The 20,790-nt window shown below is 46.4% G+C and overlaps 1 protein-coding gene across 4 annotated transcripts in view; it reads left to right on the top strand.

Moving 5' to 3' along the window:
- WDR46 (WD repeat domain 46) overlaps nt 1-13,484 on the top strand; it is a 51,566-nt gene extending 38,082 nt beyond the window's left edge. For all 4 annotated transcript variants that reach the window (XM_072921198.1, XM_072921201.1, XM_072921199.1 and 1 more), the window contains 4 exons: nt 6,200-6,294; nt 7,946-8,041; nt 10,746-10,847; nt 12,923-13,484. In XM_072921198.1, coding sequence (XP_072777299.1) covers nt 6,200-6,294; nt 7,946-8,041; nt 10,746-10,847; nt 12,923-13,468 — 839 coding nt within the window. In that variant the 3' untranslated portion in view covers nt 13,469-13,484. The remainder of the gene's footprint in view (nt 1-6,199; nt 6,295-7,945; nt 8,042-10,745; nt 10,848-12,922) is intronic.
- Nucleotides 13,485-20,790: the final 7,306 nt, after the last annotated feature.

The following is a 20,790-nucleotide window of genomic DNA, read 5'->3' as shown; positions in this document are numbered from 1 at the left end:
GGGTGGGTTTTTGGGGGTTTAAAATGATTTTTGGGGGGGTTTTGGGTGGGTTTTGGGGCTGGGCTTCAGCAGCCTCCTGGTGCCAGGTGGGATTTGGGGGGAAATTCGGGAATTTTGGGAAAATTTGGGAATTTTGGGGGGAAATTTCAGGATTTTAGGTGAAAGTTTGAGAATTTGGGGGTTTTTTGGGGGGAATTTGGGGCCATTTCTGGTGGATTTTTGGGGATTTTTGGGGCTGGGCACGGGCTGGGGTTCAGCAGTGTCCTGGTGCCAGGTGGGGTTTGGGGGGAAATTCGGGATTTTGGGAAATTTGGGAGAAAATTTGGGGATTTTAGGTGAAAATTTGGGGATTTTAGATGAAAATTTGAGATTTTTGGGTGGATTTTGGGGCCAGGCACGGGCGGGGGTTCAGCAGTGTCCTCGTGCCAGGTGGGATTGGGGGGAAAATACGGGATTTTGGGAAAATTTGGGAATTTTACGTGAAAATTTGGGAATTTTGGGGGAAAATTTGGGACTTTTAGGTGAAAATTTGGGGATTTTAGGTGAAAATTTGGGATTTTTTGGGGGATTTTGGGGCCATTTCCGGTGGATTTTTGGGGTTTTGGGGCTGGGATTCAGCAGTGTCCTCGTGCCAGGTGGGGTTTGGGGGGAAATTCGGGGATTTTGGGAAAATTGGGAATTTTGGGGGGAAATTTGGGATAATTTTGGGTGGTTTTTGGGGGTTTAAAATGGATTTTTTTGGGGGTTTCAGGTGGGTTTTGGGGCTGGGCTTCAGCAGCGTCCTGGTGCCAGGTGGGAATTTGGGGGGAAATTCGGGAATTTGGGAAATTCAGGAATTTTGGGGGGAAATTTGGGAATTTTGCGGGGAAAATTTGGGTTTTTTGGGTGGTTTTTGGCGGTTTAAAATGGATTTTTGGGGGTTTCAGGTGGGTTTTGGGGCTGGGCTTCAGCAGCATCCTCGGGCCATGTGGGGAATTCAGGAATTTTGGGGAATTTTGAAAATTTTTGGTGAAAATTTGGGAATTTTAGGTGAAAATTTGGGAATTTTAGGTGAAAATTTGGGGATTTTTGGGTGTTTTTTTGGGGATTTTTGGGGCCATTTCCGGTGGATTTTTGGGGCCGGGCACAGCCAGGGGTTCAGCAGCGTCCTCGTGCCAGGTGGGGTTTGGGGGGAAATTGCGGGATTTTGGGAAAATTGGGAGAAAATTTGGGGATTTTAGGTGAAAATTTGGGATTTCTGGGTGGTTTTTGGGGGTTTAAAATGGATTTTTTGGGGATTTTTGGGTGGGTTTTGGGTCTGGGTTTCAGCAGCGTCCTGGTGCAAGGTGGGGAATTCGGGAATTTTGGGGAATTTTGAGAATTTTTGGGAATTTTACGTGAAAATTTGGGAATTTTACACGAAAATTTGGGAATTTTAGGTGAAAATTTGAGATTTTTGGGTGGGTTTTTGCGGGTTTAAAATGGATTTTGGGGCCGGGCACGGGCGGGGGTTCAGCAGCGTCCTGGTGCCAGGTGGGGATTGGGGGGAAAATCTGGGATTTTGGGAAAATTGGGAATTTTGGGGGAAAATTTGGGAATTTTAGGTGAAAATTTGGGATTTTTGGGTGTTTTTTTGGGGATTTTGGGGCCATTTCTGGTGGATTTTTGGGGATTTTTGGGGCTGGGCACGGGCGGGGGTTCAGCAGCGTCCTCGTGCCAGGTGGGAATTTGGGGAGAAAATACGGGATTTTGGGAAAATTGGGAGAAAATTTGGGAATTTTAGGTGAAAATTTGGGGGTTTTGGGTGGATTTTAGGGGTTTAAAATGGATTTTTTGGGGATTTTTGGGTGGGTTTTGGGGCGAAGCTTCAGCAGCCTCCTCGTGCCAGGTGGGGTTTTGGGGGGAAATTACGGGATTTTGGGAAAATTTGGGTGAAAATTCGGGATTTTTAGGTGAAAATTTGGGGATTTTGGGTGGTTTTTGGGGGTTTAAAATGGATTTTGGGGAGTTTAAAATTGATTTTTTGGGGGTTTTGGGTGGGCTTTGGGGCTGGGATTCAGCAGTGTCCTGGTGCCAGGTGGGATTGGGGGAAAATTCCGGGATTTTGGGAAATTTGGGTGAAAATTTGGGATTTTTAGGGGAAAATTTGGGGATTTTAGGTGAAAATTTGGGATTTCTGGGTGGATTTTGGGGCCATTTCTGGTGGATTTTTGGGGTTTTGGGGTGGGACTTCAGCAGTGTCCTCGTGCCAGGTGGGGTTTGGGGAGAAAATCTGGGATTTTGGGAAAATTGGGTGAAAATTCGTGATTTTTAGGTGAAAATTTGGGGATTTTACATGAAAATTTGGGATTTTTACGTTAAAATTTGGGATTTCTGGGTGGTTTTTAGGGGTTTAAAATGGATTTTTTGCGGGTTTTTTGCTGGGCTTTGGGACTGGGCTTCAGAGAATTTTTGGGAATTTTTGTTGAAAATTTGGGAATTTTAGGTGAAAATTTGGGAATTTTAGGTGAAAATCTGGGAATTTTAGGTGAAAATCTGAGATTTTTGGGGTTTGGTGCCGGGATTCAGCAGCATCCTGGTGCCAGGTGGGGATTCCGGGATTTTGGGAATTTTTAGGAATTTTGGGTGAAAATCTGGGATTTTTAGGGGAAAATTTAGGAATTTTAGGTGAAAATTTGGGATTCCTGGGTGGTTTGGGGGAGATTTTGGGGCCATTTCCAGTGGATTTTTGGGGATTTTTGGGGCCGGGCACAAGGCTGGGGTTCAGCAGCGTCCTGGTGCCAGGTGGGGTTTGGGTAGAAAATCTGGGATTTTGGGAAAATTGGGAGAAAATTTGGGAATTTTAGGTGAAAATTTGGGGATTTTAGGTGAAAATTTGGGGATTTTAGGTGAAAATTTGGGATTTTTGGGCCATTCCCGGTGGATTTTTAGGGATTTTTGGGGGCGGGACACGGCCGGGGGTTCAGCAGCGTCCTGGTGCCAGGTGGGAATGGGGAGAAATTCCAGGATTTTGGGAAAATTGGGAGAAAATTTGGGAATTTCAGGTGAAAATTTGGGATTTTACATGAAAATTTGGGATTTTTACATTAAAATTTGGGATTTCTGGGTGGATTTTTCGAGGTTTTTCATGGATTTTGGGGCCGGGCACGGGCGGGGGTTCAGCAGCATCCTGGTGCCAGGTGGGATTTGGGGGGAAATTCGGGAAATTTGGGAGAAAATTTGGGGATTTTAGGGGAAAATTTGGGGATTTTAGGTGAAAATTTGGGATTTTTGGGTGAAAATTTGAGAGTTTTCGGGGAAAATTTGGGATTTTTGGGTGGATTTTTTGGGGTTTTTAATGGATTTTGGGGCCGGACACGGCCGGGGGTTCAGCAGCGTCCTGGTGCCAGGTGGGATTTGGGGGGAAATTCGGGAATTTTGGGAAATTTGGGAAAAAATTCAGGATTTTTAGGTGAAAATTTGGGGATTTTAGGTGAAAATTTGGGGATTTTGGGGGGAAATTTGGGATTTTTGGGTGGTTTTTGGGGGTTTAAAATGAAATTTTTGGGGGTTTCAGGTGGGTTTTGGGGCTGGGCTTTGCAGCATCCTGGTGCCAGGTGGGGCTTCAGGGATTTTGGGGAATTTTGGGTGAAAATCCGTGATTTTTATCAGAAAATTTGGGAATTTTACATGAAAATTTGGGAATTATTGGGGAAAATTTGGGATTTCTGGGTGTTTTTTTGGGGATTTTGGGGCCATTTCTGGTGGATTTTTGGGGATTTTTGGGGCGGGACACAGCCGGGGGTTCAGCAGTGTCCTGGTGCCAGGTGGGATTTGGGGGACAAATTACGGGATTTTGGGAAAATTCGGGAATTTTGGGGGAAAATTTGGGAATTTTACGTGCAAATTTGGGATTTCTGGGGGGATTTTGGGGCCATTCCCGGTGGATTTTTAGGGATCTTTGGGGCTGGACACGGGCGGGGGTTCAGCAGTGTCCTGGTGCCAGGTGGGATTGGGGGAAATTACGGGATTTTGGGAAATTTGGGAGTTTTGGGTGAAAATTTGGGGATTTTGGGGGAAAATTTGGGGGTTTTGGCAGTTTAAAATGAAATTTTTGGGGGTTTCAGGTGGGTTTTGGGGCTGGGCTTCAGCAGCATCCTCGGGCCATGTGGGGAATTCGGGAATTTTGGGGGATTTTGAGAATTTTTGGTGAAAATTTGGGAATTTTACATGAAAATTTGGGAATTTTAAGTGAAAATTTGGGAATTTTAGGGGAAAATTTGGGAATTTTGGGTGGATTTTTGGGGTTTAAAATGGATTTTTGGGGGGTTTTTGGGCCTGGGCATGCCCTGGGCTGCAGCAGCATCCCGGTACCCAGTCAGGAATTAGGGGGAAATTTGGGAAATTTTGGAATTTTTGGTGAAAATTTGGGAATTTTAGGGGAAAATTTGGGAATTTTAGGTGAAAATCTGGGATTTTTGAAAGGTCTTGGGGGGATTTTGGGGCATTTCCAGAGGATTTTTGGGGTTTTGGGGCTGAGCTTCAGCAGCATCCTCGGGCCAGGTGGGAATTTTGGGGGGAAATTCCAGGACTTTGGGGAATTTGGGAATTTTACATGAAAATTCGGGAATTTTAGGTGAAAATTTTGGGATTTTAGGTGAAAATTTGGGATTTTTGGGTGGTTTTTGGGGGTTTAAAATGGATTTTTGGGGGGTTTCAGGTGGGTTCTGGGTCTGGGATTCCTGGGTGGGAATTCCCGGAATTTCTGGGAATTTTTGGGGTGAATTTTGGGCAATCCCGGCTGGAGTTTGAGAACGACTTCCAGTGGATTTTTGGGAATTCCTGATGGAATTTTGGGAATTCCTGGCGGATTTTTGGGAATTCCTGATGGAATTTTGGGAATTCCTGATGGATTTTTGACGATTTCTGGCAGATTTTTGGGAATTTCTGGCAGATTTTTGGGACTTTCTGCTGGATTTTTTGGGAATTCCTGGTGGATTTTTGGGAATTCCAGATGAATTTTTTTGGGAATTCCTGGCGGATTTTTGGGAATACCCAATACATTTTTGGGAATTCCCAACAGATTTTTGGGAATTCCCAACAGATTTTTACAATTTCTGGCAGATTTTTGGGAATTTCTGGTGGATTTTTGTAAATTCCTGACGGATTTTTGGGAATTCGTGGCGGAATTTTGGGAATTCCAGATGGATTTTTGGGAATACCCAATAGATTTCTGGGAATTCCCGGCAGCTTCTTGGGAATATCCAATAATGTTTTGGGAATTCTTGGCAGATTTTTGGGGATTCCCGGCAGATTTTTGGGAATTCCCAAAAGATTTCTGTCAGATTTTTGGGAATTTTTGGCAGATTTTTTGGAATTTCTGGTGGATTTTTGGAAATTCCTGCTGGAATTTTGTGAATTCCCGAGGGAATTTTGGCAATTTCTGGGCAGAATTTTGGGAATTCCCAAGGGAATTTTGGCAATTTCTGGGCAGATTTTTTGGGAATTCCCACTGGAATTTTGGAAATTCCTGCTGGAATTTTGGGAATTCCCGAGGGAATTTTGGCAATTTCTGGACAGAATTTTGGGAATTCCTGCCGGAATTTTGGGAATTCACGAGGGAATTTTGGCATTTTCTGGGCAGAATTTTGGGAATTCCTGCCGGAATTTTGGGAATTCCTGAGGGAATTTTGGCATTTTCTGGGTAGGTTTTTGGGAATTCCCACGGGAATTTTGGGAATTCCTGAGGGAATTTTTGCAGTTTCTGGGTAGATTTTTGGGAATTCCTGAGGGAATTTTGGGAATTCCTGAGGGAATTTTGGCAATTTCTGGGCATAATTTTGGGAATTCCTGCTGGAATTTTGGGAATTCCCGAGGGAATTTTGGCAATTTCTGGGCATAATTTTGGGAATTCCTGCCGGAATTTTGGGAATTCCTGAGGGAATTTTGGCAATTTCTGGGCAGATTTTTGGGAATTCCTGAGGGAATTTTGGGAATTCCCGAGGGAATTTTGGGAATTTCTGGACAGAATTTTGGGAATTCCTGCGGGAATTTTGGGAATTCCTGAGGGAATTTTGGCATTTTCTGGGCAGAATTTTGGGAATTCCCGAGGGAATTTTGGGAATTTCTGGGCAGAGTTTTGGGAATTCCTGCTGGAATTTTGGGAATTCCTGTGGGAATTTTGGGATCCCCACCTCGGGATCCCCGAATTCCCCCGGGCCCCCCAAATTTTGGCATTCAGGGGCGGGGGAGCCGAATTTCGACGCTCTGGAGAACAACCCGTACCGCAGCCGCCGCCAGCGCCAGGAGTGGGAGGTCAAGGCGCTGCTCGAGAAGGTCAGAACCCCCAAAATCACCCCAATTCACCCCAAAATTCCATCCCAAAATCACCCCAAATTCACCCCAAAATCACCCCAAAATTCCATCCCCAAAATCACCCAAATTCACCCCAAAATCATCCCAAAATCACCCCCAAATTCCACCCCAAAATCACCCAAATTCACCCCAAAATCATCCCAAAATCACCCCAAAATTCCATCCCCAAATCCCCCCAAAATCACCCAAATTCACCTCAAATTCACCCCAAAATTCCATCCCCAAATCCCCCCAAAATCCGCAAAATTCACCCCAAATCCCCCAAATTCACCCCAAATTCACCCCAAAATCCCATCCCCAAATCCATCAAATTCACCCCAAAATTCCATCCCCCAAATCCCCAAAATCCCACCCCAAAATTCCACCCCCAAATCCCTCAAATTCACCCCATTTTTCCCCAATACCCAATTTTTCCCCCCCTAATTCCCATCCCCCCAAATTCCTGTGGCTTTTCCCCCCTAATTCCCATTTTTCCCCCAATTCCCATGATTTAACCCCCTAATTCCTGTGTTTTTCCCCCTAAATTCCCATTTTTCCCAAATTCCCATGTATTTCCCCCGAGTTCTTGTGGATTTTCCCCGAATTCCCGCTGATTTCCCCAAATTCCCGTGGATTTTTCCAAATTCCCGTGCATTTTTCCCGAATTCTCACTGATTTTCCCAAATTCACGTGGATTTTTCCCGAATTCCCGTGGATTTTTCTTGAATTCCCACAATTTTTCCCAAATTCATGTGGATTTTCCCCAGATTCCCGTGGATTTTTCACAAATTCCCGCTGACTTTCCCGAATTCCTGTGATTTTCCCCAACAATTCCCATGGTGTTCCCCCAGTAACTCCCGTTGTTTTTTCCCAAAATTCCCGTGGTGTTTTCCCCACTAATTCCCATTTTTCCCAAATTTCCATTATTTCTCCCTGTAATTCCTGTGGTTTTTTCCCCCTAAATTCCCATTTTTCCCCAATTCCCGTGGTTTTTTCCCAAATTCCCGTGGTTTTCCCCCAAGTAATTCCTATGTTTTTTTCCCCCTAAATTTCCGTGGTTTCCCCCTAACAATTCCCGTTTTTTTTTCCCCTAAATTCCCATTTTTTTTCTAAATTCCCGTGATTTTCCCCAACAATTCCCGTGCTTTTCCCCCAAAATCCTGTGGTTTTTCCCGAATTCCTGGAATTTCTCCCGAATTCCCGTGTATTTCCCCCAAATTCCCGCGTATTTTTTCCCAAATTCCCGTGGATTTTTCCCAAATCCCACTGTTTTTTCCCCTAAATTCCCTTTGTTTTTCTGGAATTCCTGTGGATTTTCCCAAATTCCTGTGGTTTATTCCCAAATTACTGTGGTTTTCCCCCCTAAATTCCCGTGTATTTTTCCCAAATTCCTGCGAATTTTTCCCAAATTCCCGTGGATTTTTCCCAAACTCCCGTATATTTCCCCCTAATTCCTGTGGTTTTCCCCCAAACAATTCCCATTTTTCCCGAATTCCCGTGTATTCTTCCCAAATTACTGCAAATTTTTCCCAAATTCCGTGTATTTCCCCCCAAATTCCTGTGTATTTTCCCCAAATTCCCGCTGATTTCCCCGAATTCCCGGAATATTTCCCGAATTCCCTGTTTTCCCCAGATCCCGGCGGAGCTGCTGACCCCTGACCCGGCTCTGCTCGGCCGCGTCGACGGCGCCGCCCTGGAGCAGAAACGGAGCGACAGGATCCAGCGCCTGGTACCCCAAAATCACATAAATTACACCCAAAATGTCCCAAATCCCACCCAAAATGTCCCAAATCCACCCTAAATCCACCCAAAATGTCCCAAAATCCGCCCAAAATGTCCCAGATTCCACCCAAAATGTCCCAAATCCATCCAAAATGTCCCAAATTCCACCCAAAATGTCCTAAATACACCCAAAATGTCCCAAATCCCACCCAAAATGTCCCAAATCCACCCAAAATGTCCCAATCCCACCCAAAATATACCAAAATGTCCCAAATCCCACCCAAAATCCACCCAAAATGTTCCAAATCCCACCCAAAATGTCCCAAAATTTCCAAAATCCCACCCAAAATGTCCCAAATCCACCCAAAATATCCCCAAATATCCCAAATCCCACCCGAAATCACACAAATTCCACCCAAAATATCCCAAATGTCCCAAAATCCGCCCAAAATGTCCCAAAATCCACCCAAAATATCCCAAAATGTCCCAAATCCCACCCAAAATGTCCCAAATTCCACCCAAAAGATCCCAAAATCCACCCAAAATGTCCCAAATTCCACCCAAAATGTTCCAAATCCACCCAAAATGTCCCAAATTCTACCCAAAATCCCCCAAATTCCACCCAAAATGTCCCAAATCCACCCAAAATGTCCCAAATCCACCCAAAATGTCCCAAATTACACCCAAATTCCTCCCAAAATGTCCCAAATCCACCCAAAATTTCCTAAATTCCACCCAAAATCCCTCAAATTCCACCCAAAATATTCCAAAATGTCCCAAATTTCACCCAAAATGTCCCAAAATATCCCAAATTCCACCCAAAATGTCCCAAATGCAACCAAATATCCCAAATTCCACCCAAAATATCCCGAATCCACCCAAAATATACCAAATTCCACCCAAAATGTCCCAAATTCCATCCAAAATGTCCCAAATCCACCCAAAATGTCCCAAATTCCACCCAAAATGTCCAAAATCCCACCCAAAATATCCCAAATCCACCCAAAATCCCCCAAATTCCACCCAAAATGTACCAAAATCCACCCAAAATATCCCCAAATATCCCAAATCCACCCAAAATATCCCAAATCCCCCAAAATCCACCCAAAATATCCCAAATTCCACCCAAAATGTCCCAAAATATCCCAAAATCACACAAATTCCACCCAAAATGTCCCAAATCCTACCCAAAATGTCCCAAATTCACCCAAAATGTCCCAAATTCCACCCAAAATGTCCCAAAATATCCCAAAAATTTCCAAATTCCACCCAAAATGTCCCAAATCCACCCAAAATGTCCCAAATTACACCCAAAATGTCCCAAATTCCACCCAAAATATCCCAAATCCACCCAAAATATCCCAAATTCCACCCAAAATGTCCCAAAATGTCCCAAATTCCACCCAAAATCCCCCAAATTCCACCCAAAATGTCCCAACTTCCAGCCAAAATCCACCGAAAATATCCCAAATTCCACCCAAAATGTCCCAAAATCCACCCAAAATCCAGATTTCCCTCCCAAAATCCTGCATTCCCCAATCCCGAATTCCTCCAAATCCCAAATTCCCCCAAAATCCCAAATCCCCAAATCCCGAATTCCTCAAAATCCTGAATCCCCTGAAATCCCAAATCCCAAATTTCCATCCCAGGGCTTTGTCCCGGTTCCCAGCCGAAATCCCAAATCCCCCAAATTCCCAAATCCCCAATCCTGAATTCCCAAATCCCAAATTTCCAAATTCCCGAATTCCATCCCAGGGCTTTGATCCCGGCTCCCAGCCCCAGTTCCCAAATCCCAATTCCCAAATCCTGAATTCCCAAATCCCAAATCCCAAAATCCCGAATTCCCCAATCCCAAATCCCGAATCCCAAATTCCCAAATCCCCAAATCCCAAATTCCCAAATCCCAAATTCCCAAATCCCAAATTCCCAAATCCCAAATTCCTGAATTCCAGGGCTTCGATCCTGATTCCCAGCCCCAGTTCCCAATTCCCAAATCCCGAATCCCGAATTCCCAATTCCCAAATCCCAAATCCCCAAATTCCCAAATCCAGGGCTTTGATCCCGATTCCCAGCCCCAGTTCCTGAATTCCCAAATCCCAATTCCCAAATCCCGAATCCCGTCCCAGGGATTTGATCCCGGCTCCCAGCCCAAATTACCCAATCCCAAATCTCGAATTCCCAAATCCCGAATTCCAATTCCCAAATCCCAAATCCCCAAATTCCCAAATCCAGGGCTTCGATCCCGACTCCCAGCCCCGGTTCCCGAATTCCCAAATCCCGAATTCCCAAATCCCGAAATCCTGAATTCCAGGGCTTTGATCCCGGCTCCCAGCCCCAGTTCCTGAATTCCCAAATCCCGAATTCCCAAATCCCAAATCCCCAAATCTCAAATTCCTGAATTCCAGGGCTTCGATCCCGATTCCCAGCCCCAGTTCCCAAATCCCGAATTCCCAAATCCCGAATCCCGAATTCCCAAATTCCCAAATCCCAAATCCCAAATTCCCAGCCCAGGATTTTGACCCCGATTCCCAGCCCGAATTCCCCCAAATTCCCAAATCCCCAATTCCCAAATCCAGGGCTTTGATCCTGGCTCCCAGCCCCAGTGCCTGAATTCCCAAATCCCGAATTCCCAAATCCCAAATCCCCAATCCCAATTCCCAAATCCCAAATTCCCAAATCCCAAATCCCGAATCCCAAATCCCGAATTCCAGGGCTTCGATCCCGACTCCCAGCCCCGGTTCCGGCCGCGGCGGCGCCTGAAGGGCCGGGATCCGGAGCGGCGCCGGCGGCAGCAGCGGCACCAGAGCCTGCGGGTCGGGAATTATGGGATTTGTGGGAATTTATGGGAATTCTGTGGGAATTCTATGGGAATTTGGGGGGAATTGAATGATAATTTTGGAGGAATTTATTGGGAATTTTTGGGGGTTTTTATGGGGAGATATTGGGAATTTTGGGGGATTTTTTTTGGCTTTTTCTGGGAATTTTGGCAGGAATTTATGGGAATTTTGAGGGAATTTTATGGGAATTTGGGGGAAATTTGGGGGAATTTCATGGGAATATTATGGGACTTTTATGGGGATTTTGGGGGAATTTTTGGGGAGTTTTTTAGGGATTTGGGGGGGATTTTTATGGGGAGATATTGGGAATTTGGGGGGATTTTTTTGGAATTTTGGGGATTTTTGGAGATTTTTTTTGGCTTTTTCCTGGGAATTTTGGCAGAAATTTATGGGAATTTTAATGGGAATTCGGGGGGAATTTTATGGGAATTTGGGGGGAATTCAATAGGAATTTTTGGGGATTTTTATGGGGAGATATTGGGAATTTTGGGGGATTTTTTTGGCTTTTTCTCGGAATTTTGGCAGGAAGTTATGGGAATTTTGAGAGCATTCTGGGGGAATTTTATGGGAATTTTGGGGGAATTTTATAGGAATTCGGGGGAATTTTGGGGGAATTTTATGGGAATTTCATGGGATTTTTGGGGGGATTTCATGGGACTTTTATGGGGATTTTGGGGGAATTTTATGGGAACTTTGAGGGCATTCTGGGGGAATTTTATGGGATTTTTATAAGATTTTTGGGGGATTTCTTTTGGGATTTTTATGGGGAGATATTGGGAATTTTGGAGGAATTTTTGGGGATTTTTTTGGATTTTTTTTTTTTTTGCTTTTTCTGGGAATTTTGGGGGAATTTTATGGGAATTTTATGAGAATTTTGGGGGAATTTTTGGGATTTTTATGGGGAGATTGTGGGAATTTTTGCATATTTTTTTGGATTTTTTTTTTTGCTTTTCTGGGGATTTTGGGAGAAATTTATGGGAATTTTAATGGGAATTGGGAGGAATTTTTGGAGATTTCATGGGACTTTTGGGGTAACTTGGGGGGAATTTTATGGGAATTCAGGGGAAATTTGGGAGAATTTTATGGGGATTTCATGGGACTTTTGGGGGAATTTTGCAGGGAACTTTACGGGAATTTTGGGGAATTTTTATGGGGAGATATTGGGAATTATGGGGAATTTTTTGGGGATTTTTTTTTATTTTTATGGGGAGATATTGGGAATTTGGGGGGAATTTTATGGGAATTCGGGGGAATTTTGGGGGAATTTATGGGAATTTTGGGGGGATTTCATGGGAATTTTTGGGGATTTTTGGGGGAATTTTATGGGAATTTTTGGAGATTTTTATGGGGAGATATTGGGATTTCTTTTTTTTTGCTTTTTCTGGGAATTTTGGCAGAAATTTATGGGAATTTGGGGGGATTTTTTTGGAATTTTTTGGGATTTCTTGGGATTTTTTTTGGCTTTTTCTGGGAATTTTGGGGGTATTTTTGGTGGTTTTGGGGGGATTTTTATGGGGAGATATTGGGAATTTTTGGGGATTATTTTGGGAATTTCATGGGAATTTTATGGGGATTTTTGAGGAGATTTTTTGGGGATTTTTTCAAACATTTTTGGGAATTTTGTGGGGGATTTTCGGGAATGTTTATGGGGAGTTCTTGGGGATTTTGGGGATTTTTTGGAGATGTTTTGGGAATTTTCATGGGAATTTTTCAGGGGAGATATTGGGAATTTATGGGGATTTTTGGGGAACTTTTGGGGGGGATTTTTTGGGAAATATTGGGAATTTTAGGGGGTTATTTTGGAATTTTATGGGAATTTTTATGGGGAGGTTTTGGGAATTTTGGGGAGATTTTGGGGGGATTTTTTGGGGGGATTTTTTGGGACGTGTTTGGGAATTTTGGGGTCCTAAACCCCTTTTTTCCCAAAAAAAATTTTTTTTTTTTTTTTTTACGGGGATCTGAATTTTTGGGAGGGGTTCCCAGGGAATTGCCGGGATTTGGGGAATTCCCAGAATTCCGGGAGGGATCCCAAATTCCCGATTTTCCCCCAGGCCCAGATCCAGAAGAGTTTGGAGCAGAAGGAGAAGGAGAAAAACGAGGAGGAGCCCCCCCGAAAAAAGAGGAAAATTCTCCAAAAATCCGGGAAAAAAATGGGGGAAAAATCCCAAAAATCCATGAAAAAAAAGGGGGAAAATTCCAAAAAGATGGGAGAAAAAATGGGGGAAAAACTCCAAAAATCCAGGAAAAAAATGGGGGAAAATCCCCAAAAATCAATGAAAAAAAAGGGGGAAAATCCACAAAAAATGGGAGAAAAAATGGGAGAAAATCCCCAAAAATCCATGAAAAAAAAGGGGGAAAATCCCCAAAAAATGGGAGAAAAAATGGGGGAAAAAACCCCAAAAAATCAGGAAAAAGGGGAAGGAAACGCCCCAAAAAAGGGGAAAAAATTGCCCAAAAATGGGCAAAAAACGGGGAAAAAGCCCCAAGGGGGGGGGAGGGGGCAGAAGGGGGGGGCTGGCCCCAAACTGGGGGGGGGAACCCCGAAATTGGGGGGAGCCCCCCCAAAAAAGGGGGCCCTGGACAGGTTCAAGAAATAAATTTGGGGGGCAGCGATTTCGGGGGGTCTGGAGTGGTTTTGTCCCCAATTTTGGGGGTCCCCAGTGTCCCCTCCCCCCGAATTTTGGGGTTCCCATCCCAATTTTGGGGTCCCCAGTGTCCCCTCCCCCCTATTTTGGGGTCCCCATCCCAATTTTGGGGTCCCCTCCCCTCCAATTTGGGGTCCCCATTCCTATTTTGGGGTCCCCAATGTCCCCTCCCCCCAATTTTGGGGTCCCACTCCCCAATTCTGGGGGTCCCCAATGTCCCCTCCCCCCAATTTTTGGGTCCCCAGTGTCCCCTCCTCCCCATTTTTGGGGGTCCCCATTCCAATTTTGGGGTCCCCAGTGTCCCCACCCCCCATTTTAGGGTCCCACTCCCCAATTTTAGGGTCCCCATCCTAATTTTAGGGTCCCCAAAGTGTCCGTGTCCCATTTTTGGGGGTCTCCAGTGTCACCTCCCTCCAAATTTGGGGTCCCCTCCCCAATTTTGGGGTCCCCAAAGTGTCCCCAACTCAATTTTTGGGGTTCCTGATGTTCCCACTCCCCAATTTTGGGGTCCCCAATGTCCCCTCCCCCCCAGTTTTAAGGTCCCCAATTTTGGGGTCCCACTCCCCAATTTTGGGGTCCCCTTCCCAATTTTAGGGTCCCCGAAGTGTCCCAGTCCCATTTTTGGGGTCCCCTCACAGATTTTGGGGGTTCCCCGTGTCCCCTCCCCCCATTTTGGGGTCCCACTCCCCAATTTTAGGGGTCCCCAATGTCCCCTCCCTCCAAATTTGAGGGTCCCCATTCCAATTTTGGGGGTCCCCGGTGTCCCCCTCCCCCCAATTTCAGGGTCCCCTACCCAAATTTTGGGGTCCCCCAATGTCTCCTCCTCCCCATTTTAGGGTCCCACTCCCCATTTTTGGGGTCCCCATTCCTATTTTAGGGTCCCCAGGGTCCCCTCCCCCCAATTTTTGGGTCCCCAGTGTCCTCTCATCCCCATGTTTCGGGGTCCCCTCCCCAGTTTTGGGGTCCCCGATGTCCCCACCCCCCCATTTTAGGGTCCCCATCCTAATTTTAGGGTCCTCAAAGTCTCTGTGTCCCATTTTTGGGGGTCCCTAATGTCCCCTCCCTCCAATTCTGGGGTCCATCCTCAAATTTTGGGGTCCCCAAAGTGTCCGTGTCCCAATTTTGGGGTCCCCAATGTCGCCTCCCCCCCCAATTTTGGGGTCCCCTCCCCAATTTTGGGGTCCCCGAAGTGTCCCCGTCCCAATTTTGGGGTCCCCAATGTTCCCTCCCCAATTTTGGGGTGAATCCTCAAATTTTGGGGTCCCCAAAGTTTCCCTGTCCCATTTTTGGGGGTCCCCTCCCCAATTTTGGGGTCCCCAGTGTCCCCACCCCCCCATTTTAGGGTCCCACTCCCCGATTTTAGGGTCCCCTCCCCAATTTTGGGGTCCCCAAAGTGTCCCAGTCCCATTTTTGGGGTCCCACTCCCCAATTTTGGGGGTCCCCAGTGTCCCCTCCCCCCCAGTTTTATGGTCCCCAATTTTGGGGTCCCACTCCCCATTTTGGGGTCTCCTCCCCAAATTTTGGGGTCCCCAAAGTGTCCCCATCTCAATTTTTGGGGTTCCCGATGTCCCGTCCCACCAGTTTTGGGGTCCCCTCCCCTCCAATTTGGGGTCCCCTTCCCAATTTTAGGGTCCCCGAAGTGTCCCAGTCCCATTTTTGGGGTCCCACTCCCCAATTTTGGGGTCCCCTTCCCAATTTTGGGGTCCCCAAAGTGTCCCCATCTCAATTTTTGGGGTTCCCGATGTCCCATCCCACCAATTTTGGGGTCCCCTCCTCTCCAATTTGGGGTCCCCATTCCTATTTTGGGGTCCCCAATGTCCCCTCTCCCCAATTTTGGGGTCCCACTCGCCAATTCTGGGGGCCCTCAATGTCCCCTCCCCCCAATTTTTGGGTCCCCAGTGTCCCCTCATCCCCATTTTGGGGGTCCCCTCCCCAATTTTGGGTCCCCAATGTCCCCACCCCCCCATTTTAGGGTCCCACTCCCCAATTTTAGGGTCCCCATCCTAATTTTAGGGTCCTCAAAGTCTCTGTGTCCCATTTTTGGGGGTTCCCAATGTCCCCTCCCTCCAAATTTGGGGTCCCCTCCCCAATTTTGGGGTCTCCAAATTGTCCCCATCTCAATTTTTGGGGTTCCTGATGTTCCCTCCCCCCAATTTTGGGGTCCCCAATGTCCCCTCCCCCCCAGTTTTAAGGTCCCCAATTTTGGGGTCCCCTCCCCAATTTTAGGGTCCCCGAAGTGTCCCAGTCCCATTTTTGGGGTCCCCTCACAGATTTTGGGGGTTCCCCGTTTCCCCTCCCCCCATTTTGGGGTCCCACTCCCCAATTTTGGGGTCCCCGATGTCCCCACCCCCCATTTTAGGGTCCCCTCCCCAATTTTGGGGTCCCCAGAGTGTCCCAGTCCCATTTTTGGGGTCCCCAATGTCCCCTCCCCCCAATTTTGGGGGTCCCCATTCCAATTTTGGGGTCCCCAACGTCCCCTCTCCCCAATTTTGGGGTCCCACTCCCCAATTCTGGGGGTCCCCAATGTCTCCTCCTCCCCATTTTAGGGTCCCACTCCCCATTTTTGGGGTCCCCATTCCTATTTTGGGGTCCCCGATGTCCCCTCCCCCCAATTTTTGGGTCCCCAGTGTCCCCTCATCCCCATTTTTGGGGGTCCCCTCCCCAATTTTTGGGTCCCCAGTGTCCCCTCCTCCCCATTTTTGGGGGTCCCACTCCCCAATTTTGGGGTCCCCAGTGTCCCCACCCCCCATTTTAGGGTTACACTCCCCAATTTTAGGGTCCCCATCCTAATTTTAGGGTCCCCAAAGTCTCTGTGTCCCATTTTTGGGGGTCCCCAATGTCCCCTCCCTCCAAATTTGGGGTCCCCTCCCCAATTTTGGGGTCCCCAAAGTGTCCCCATCTCAATTTTTGGGGTTCCCAATGTCCCCTCCCCCCATTTTGGGGTCCCCTCCCCCCCAGGAGCCCCTGGGTGTCACCGGCGCCGGGACTTCACCGGGTGACACCATTGGGTGACACCCTTGGGTGACATCATTGGGTGACATTGGGTGACACCATTGGGTGACACCATTGGGTGACATTGGGTGACACCATTGGGTGACACCATTGGGTGACACCATTGGGTGACATTGGGTGACACCATTGGGTGACACCATTGGGTGACACCATTGGGTGACATTGGGTGACACCATTGGGTGACACCATTGGGTGACATTGGGTGACACCATTGGGTGACACCATTGGGTGACACCATTGGGTGACACCATTGGGTGACACCATTGGGTGACATTGGGTGACACCATTGGGTGACATTGGGTGACACCATTGGGTGACACCATTGGGTGACACCATTGGGTGACACCATTGGGTGACACCATTGGGTGACATTGGGTGACACCATTGGGTGACACCTTTGGGTGACATTGGGTGACACCATTGGGTGACACCATTGGGTGACACCATTGGGTGACATTGGGTGACACCATTGGGTGACACCATTGGGTGACACCATTGGGTGACATTGGGTGACACCATTGGGTGACATTGGGTGACACCGTTGGGTGACATTGGGTGACACCATTGGGTGACACCATTGGGTGACATTGGGTGACACCGTTGGGTGACATCATTGGGTGACACTGGGTGACATTGGGTGACATTGGGTGACAGCCATGTCACCGTGTGAGTTCTGGGTGGCACCGGGTGACATCGGGTGACACCTCCAGGTGACATCAGGTGACATCGGTGTCCCTGTCCCAGCTCCGTGTCCCTGTGCCACACCCCGGTGACATCCGTGTCACATCCGTGTCACCACACAGGGTCCGTGTCCCTGTGTCACACCCGTGTCACCGTGCCAGCTGTGTGACACCTCCAGGTGACACCAGGTGACACCAGGTGACACTGGGGCACCGTGCCAGCTCCGGATGGCAGTGTCACTGTGCCAGCTCCATGTGACACCTCCAGGTGACATCAGGGAGCTGTGCCAGCCCTGGGTGGGTGACTTCAGGTGACATTGGGTGACATCCCTGTCACCATGGCAGCTCTGGGTGGCATCAGGTGACATCAGGTGACAGCCGTGTCCTCGTGCCACACCCCGGTGACATCCGTGTCACATCCGTGTCACCACACAGGGTCCGTGTCCCTGTGTCACATCCATGTCCTTGTGCCAGCTCCGTGTGACACCTCCAGGTGACATCAGGTGACATTGGGACACTGTGCGAGCTCCGGGTGACACCAAGTGACACCCATGTCCCTGTGTCAAATCTGTCACCGTGCCAGCTGTGGGACACCTCCAGGTGACACCAGGTGACATCGGTGTCCCTGTGCCAGCTCCGTGTCCCTGTGCCACACCCTGGTGACAGCCGTGTCACACCCGTGTCACCATGCCACCTCTGACTGACATCTCCAGGTGACACATCCAGGTGACATCAGGTGACATCCGTGTCCCTGTGTGACACTCAGGTGACATCCGTGTCACCGTGCCAGCTCCATCTCCTTGTGCCACACTCAGGTGACATCGGTGTCACTGTCCCAGTTTGTCCCAGTTTGTCCCAGTCCCAAATTGGGATTTTTTCTCTTCCCGGATTTTTCCATCCCAAAAATGGGAGGGAAGGGGAAAAAAAAAGGAAGGAAAATTTGAATAAATTTGAATAAATTTGAATAAATTTAAATAAATTTAAATAAATTTAAATGGCAGAAAAGGAAATTTAAATACCAGAAATAGAGATTTATTGGGAATGTTAAATCTGGGGGAAAATGGGAATTTTGGGGGAAAAATGGGGATTTTGGGGGAAAATGGGAATTTGGGGGGAAATAAATGGGAATTTTGGGGGGTAAAAAATGGGAATTTTGGGGGGTGAAATGGGAATTTTGGGGACAAAAATGCCCCCAAAAATCCCAACCCAAATCCCAAAATCCCCAACCCCAAAATCCCAAAAATATCAACCCCAAAATCCCAAAAATCCCAACCAAAAAATCCCAAAAACCCAACCCCAAAATTCCCAAATTTTCTCCCCAAAATCCCAAAATTCCCCCCAAATTCCCAAATTTTCTCCCCGAAGTCACCCCAAATTCTCCCCAAAAATCCTAAATTTTCTCCTCAAAATCCCCCAAAAATCCCCCTAAAATTCCCAAATTTTTCTCTACCAAATCCCCCCAAAATTCTCCCCAAAATCCCCCCAAAATTCCCAAATTTTCTCCCCAAATTCCCAAATTTTTTCTCCAAAATTCCCAAATTTTCTTCCCAAAATCTCCCCAAAATTCCCAAATTTTCCCCCCAAAATTCCCAAATTTTCTCCCCAAAATCCCGCCAAATTTCCCCAAAAATTCCCAAATTTTCTCCCCCAAATTCCCAAATTTTCCCCCCAAAAATCACCAAAACGGCCCCAAAATTCCGTTTTTGAAGCAGCAAATTTTAATCACCGAAAATCCAAAAGCTTTTTTCGGGAAGGGAATTTGGGGAATTTTTGGGAATTTTTGGGAATTTTTGGGAATTTTGGGGGAATTTTGGGACCTTCCAGAGCCCCCCAAAAATCGGGGGTGGGAGGGGCCAAAGTGCTCGCGGGGGGGGGGGGAAATTTGGGAATTTTGGGGAAAATTTGGGAATTTGGGGGGAAAATTTGGGAATTTTGGGGATTTTGGGAAAAATTTGGGATTTTTTGGGGGGAAATTGGGGATTTTGGGGGAAATTTGGGGGATTTTTTGGGGGAAATTTCGGGGGAAATTTGGGATTTTTTTGGGGGGGAATTTGGGGGTTTGTGGGGAATTTTGGGGGAATTTGGGGATTTGGGGGAAAATTGGGAATTTTTGGGGAAATTTGGGGATTTTTGGGAGAAATTTGGAGAAATTTGGGGGAATTCGGGGGATGTTGGGGGAAATTTTGGGCTTTTGGGGGGAAATTTCAAATTTTGGGGGGAAATTGGGAAAATTTTAGGGGAATTTTTGGGGAATTTTGCGGATTTTGGGGGGAAATTTTGGGGGAAATTTGGTAATTTTGGACAGGTAAATTTTGGGGCAAAATCCTCCAAAAACGCCTCCGGGAATTGGGGATTTTGGGGATTTTTGGGGGATTTTTTTGGGGAATTTTTTTGGGGATTTTTTTGGGATATTTTTGGGATTTCTTTTGGGATATTTTTGGGATTTGGGGGATATTTTGGGGGTTTTTTGGGATTTTTTGGGGGATTTTTTTTTTTCCGGGGATTTTTTGGGAATTTGTTGGGATTTTTTGGGGGGATTTTTTGCAGCTATTTGGGAGCTATTTTGGGACATATTTTGGGGATATTTTTTGGGATTTTTTTGGGGGATTTTTTTGGGGACTTTTTGGGGGATTTTTTTGGGGACTTTTTGGGGATATTTTGGAGATTTTTTGGGATTTTTTGGGGGATTTTTTCGGGGACTTTTTGGGTATATTTTGGAGATTTTTTTGGGACTTTTTCGGGGATATTTTCGGGGGATTTTGGGGGTATTTTTGGGGATATTTTGGGGGCATTTTGGGGATATTTTGGGGATATTTTTTGGGCTTTTTGGGGGATTTTTTGCAGATCTTTGGGGCATATTTTGGGGATATTTTGTGGATATTTTGGGGATTTTTTTTTAGCTCTTTTGAGGCTCTTTTGGGGATTTTGGGGGATTTTTTGCAGCTATTTGGGACATATTTTGGGACTATTTTGGGGGTATTTTGGGGATTTCTTGCAGCTCTTTTGTGGCTATTTTGTGGCTATTTTGTGGATTTTTTCGGGATATTTTGGGGATTTTTTGTGGATATTTTGGGGCTCTTTCAGGGACTTTTGGGGATTTTTTTGGGATTTTTTGCAGCTATTTTGTGGATATTTTGCGGCTATTTTGAGGCTATTTTGGGGATTTTTGGGGATTTTTCAGGGATTTTTTGCAGCTCTTTTGTGGATATTTTGGGACTATTTTGGGGCTATTTAGGGGATATTTTGAGGATTTTTTGCAGCTATTTGGGACATATTTTGGGGCTCTTTTGAGGATATTTTGAGGATTTTTTGCAGCTATTTGGGACATATTTTGGGGCTCTTTTGAGGATATTTTGAGGATTTTTTGCAGCTATTTGGGAGATATTTTGGGCATATTTTGAGGTTCTTTTGTGGATATTTTGGGGATTTTTTGCAGCTATTTTGGGGCGTATTTTGGGCTATTTTGGGGATTTTGGGGGGATTTTTTGCAGCTCTTTTGTGGATATTTTGGGGATTTTTTGCAGCTATTTGGGAGATATTTTGTGGATATTTGGAGGATTTTTTGCGGGTATTTGGGAGATA

This window comes from Taeniopygia guttata, chromosome 35 (genome assembly GCF_048771995.1).
Source record: "Taeniopygia guttata chromosome 35, bTaeGut7.mat, whole genome shotgun sequence".
Taxonomy (NCBI): Eukaryota; Metazoa; Chordata; class Aves; order Passeriformes; family Estrildidae; genus Taeniopygia; species Taeniopygia guttata.
This window is presented reverse-complemented; position numbering and strand designations above follow the sequence as displayed.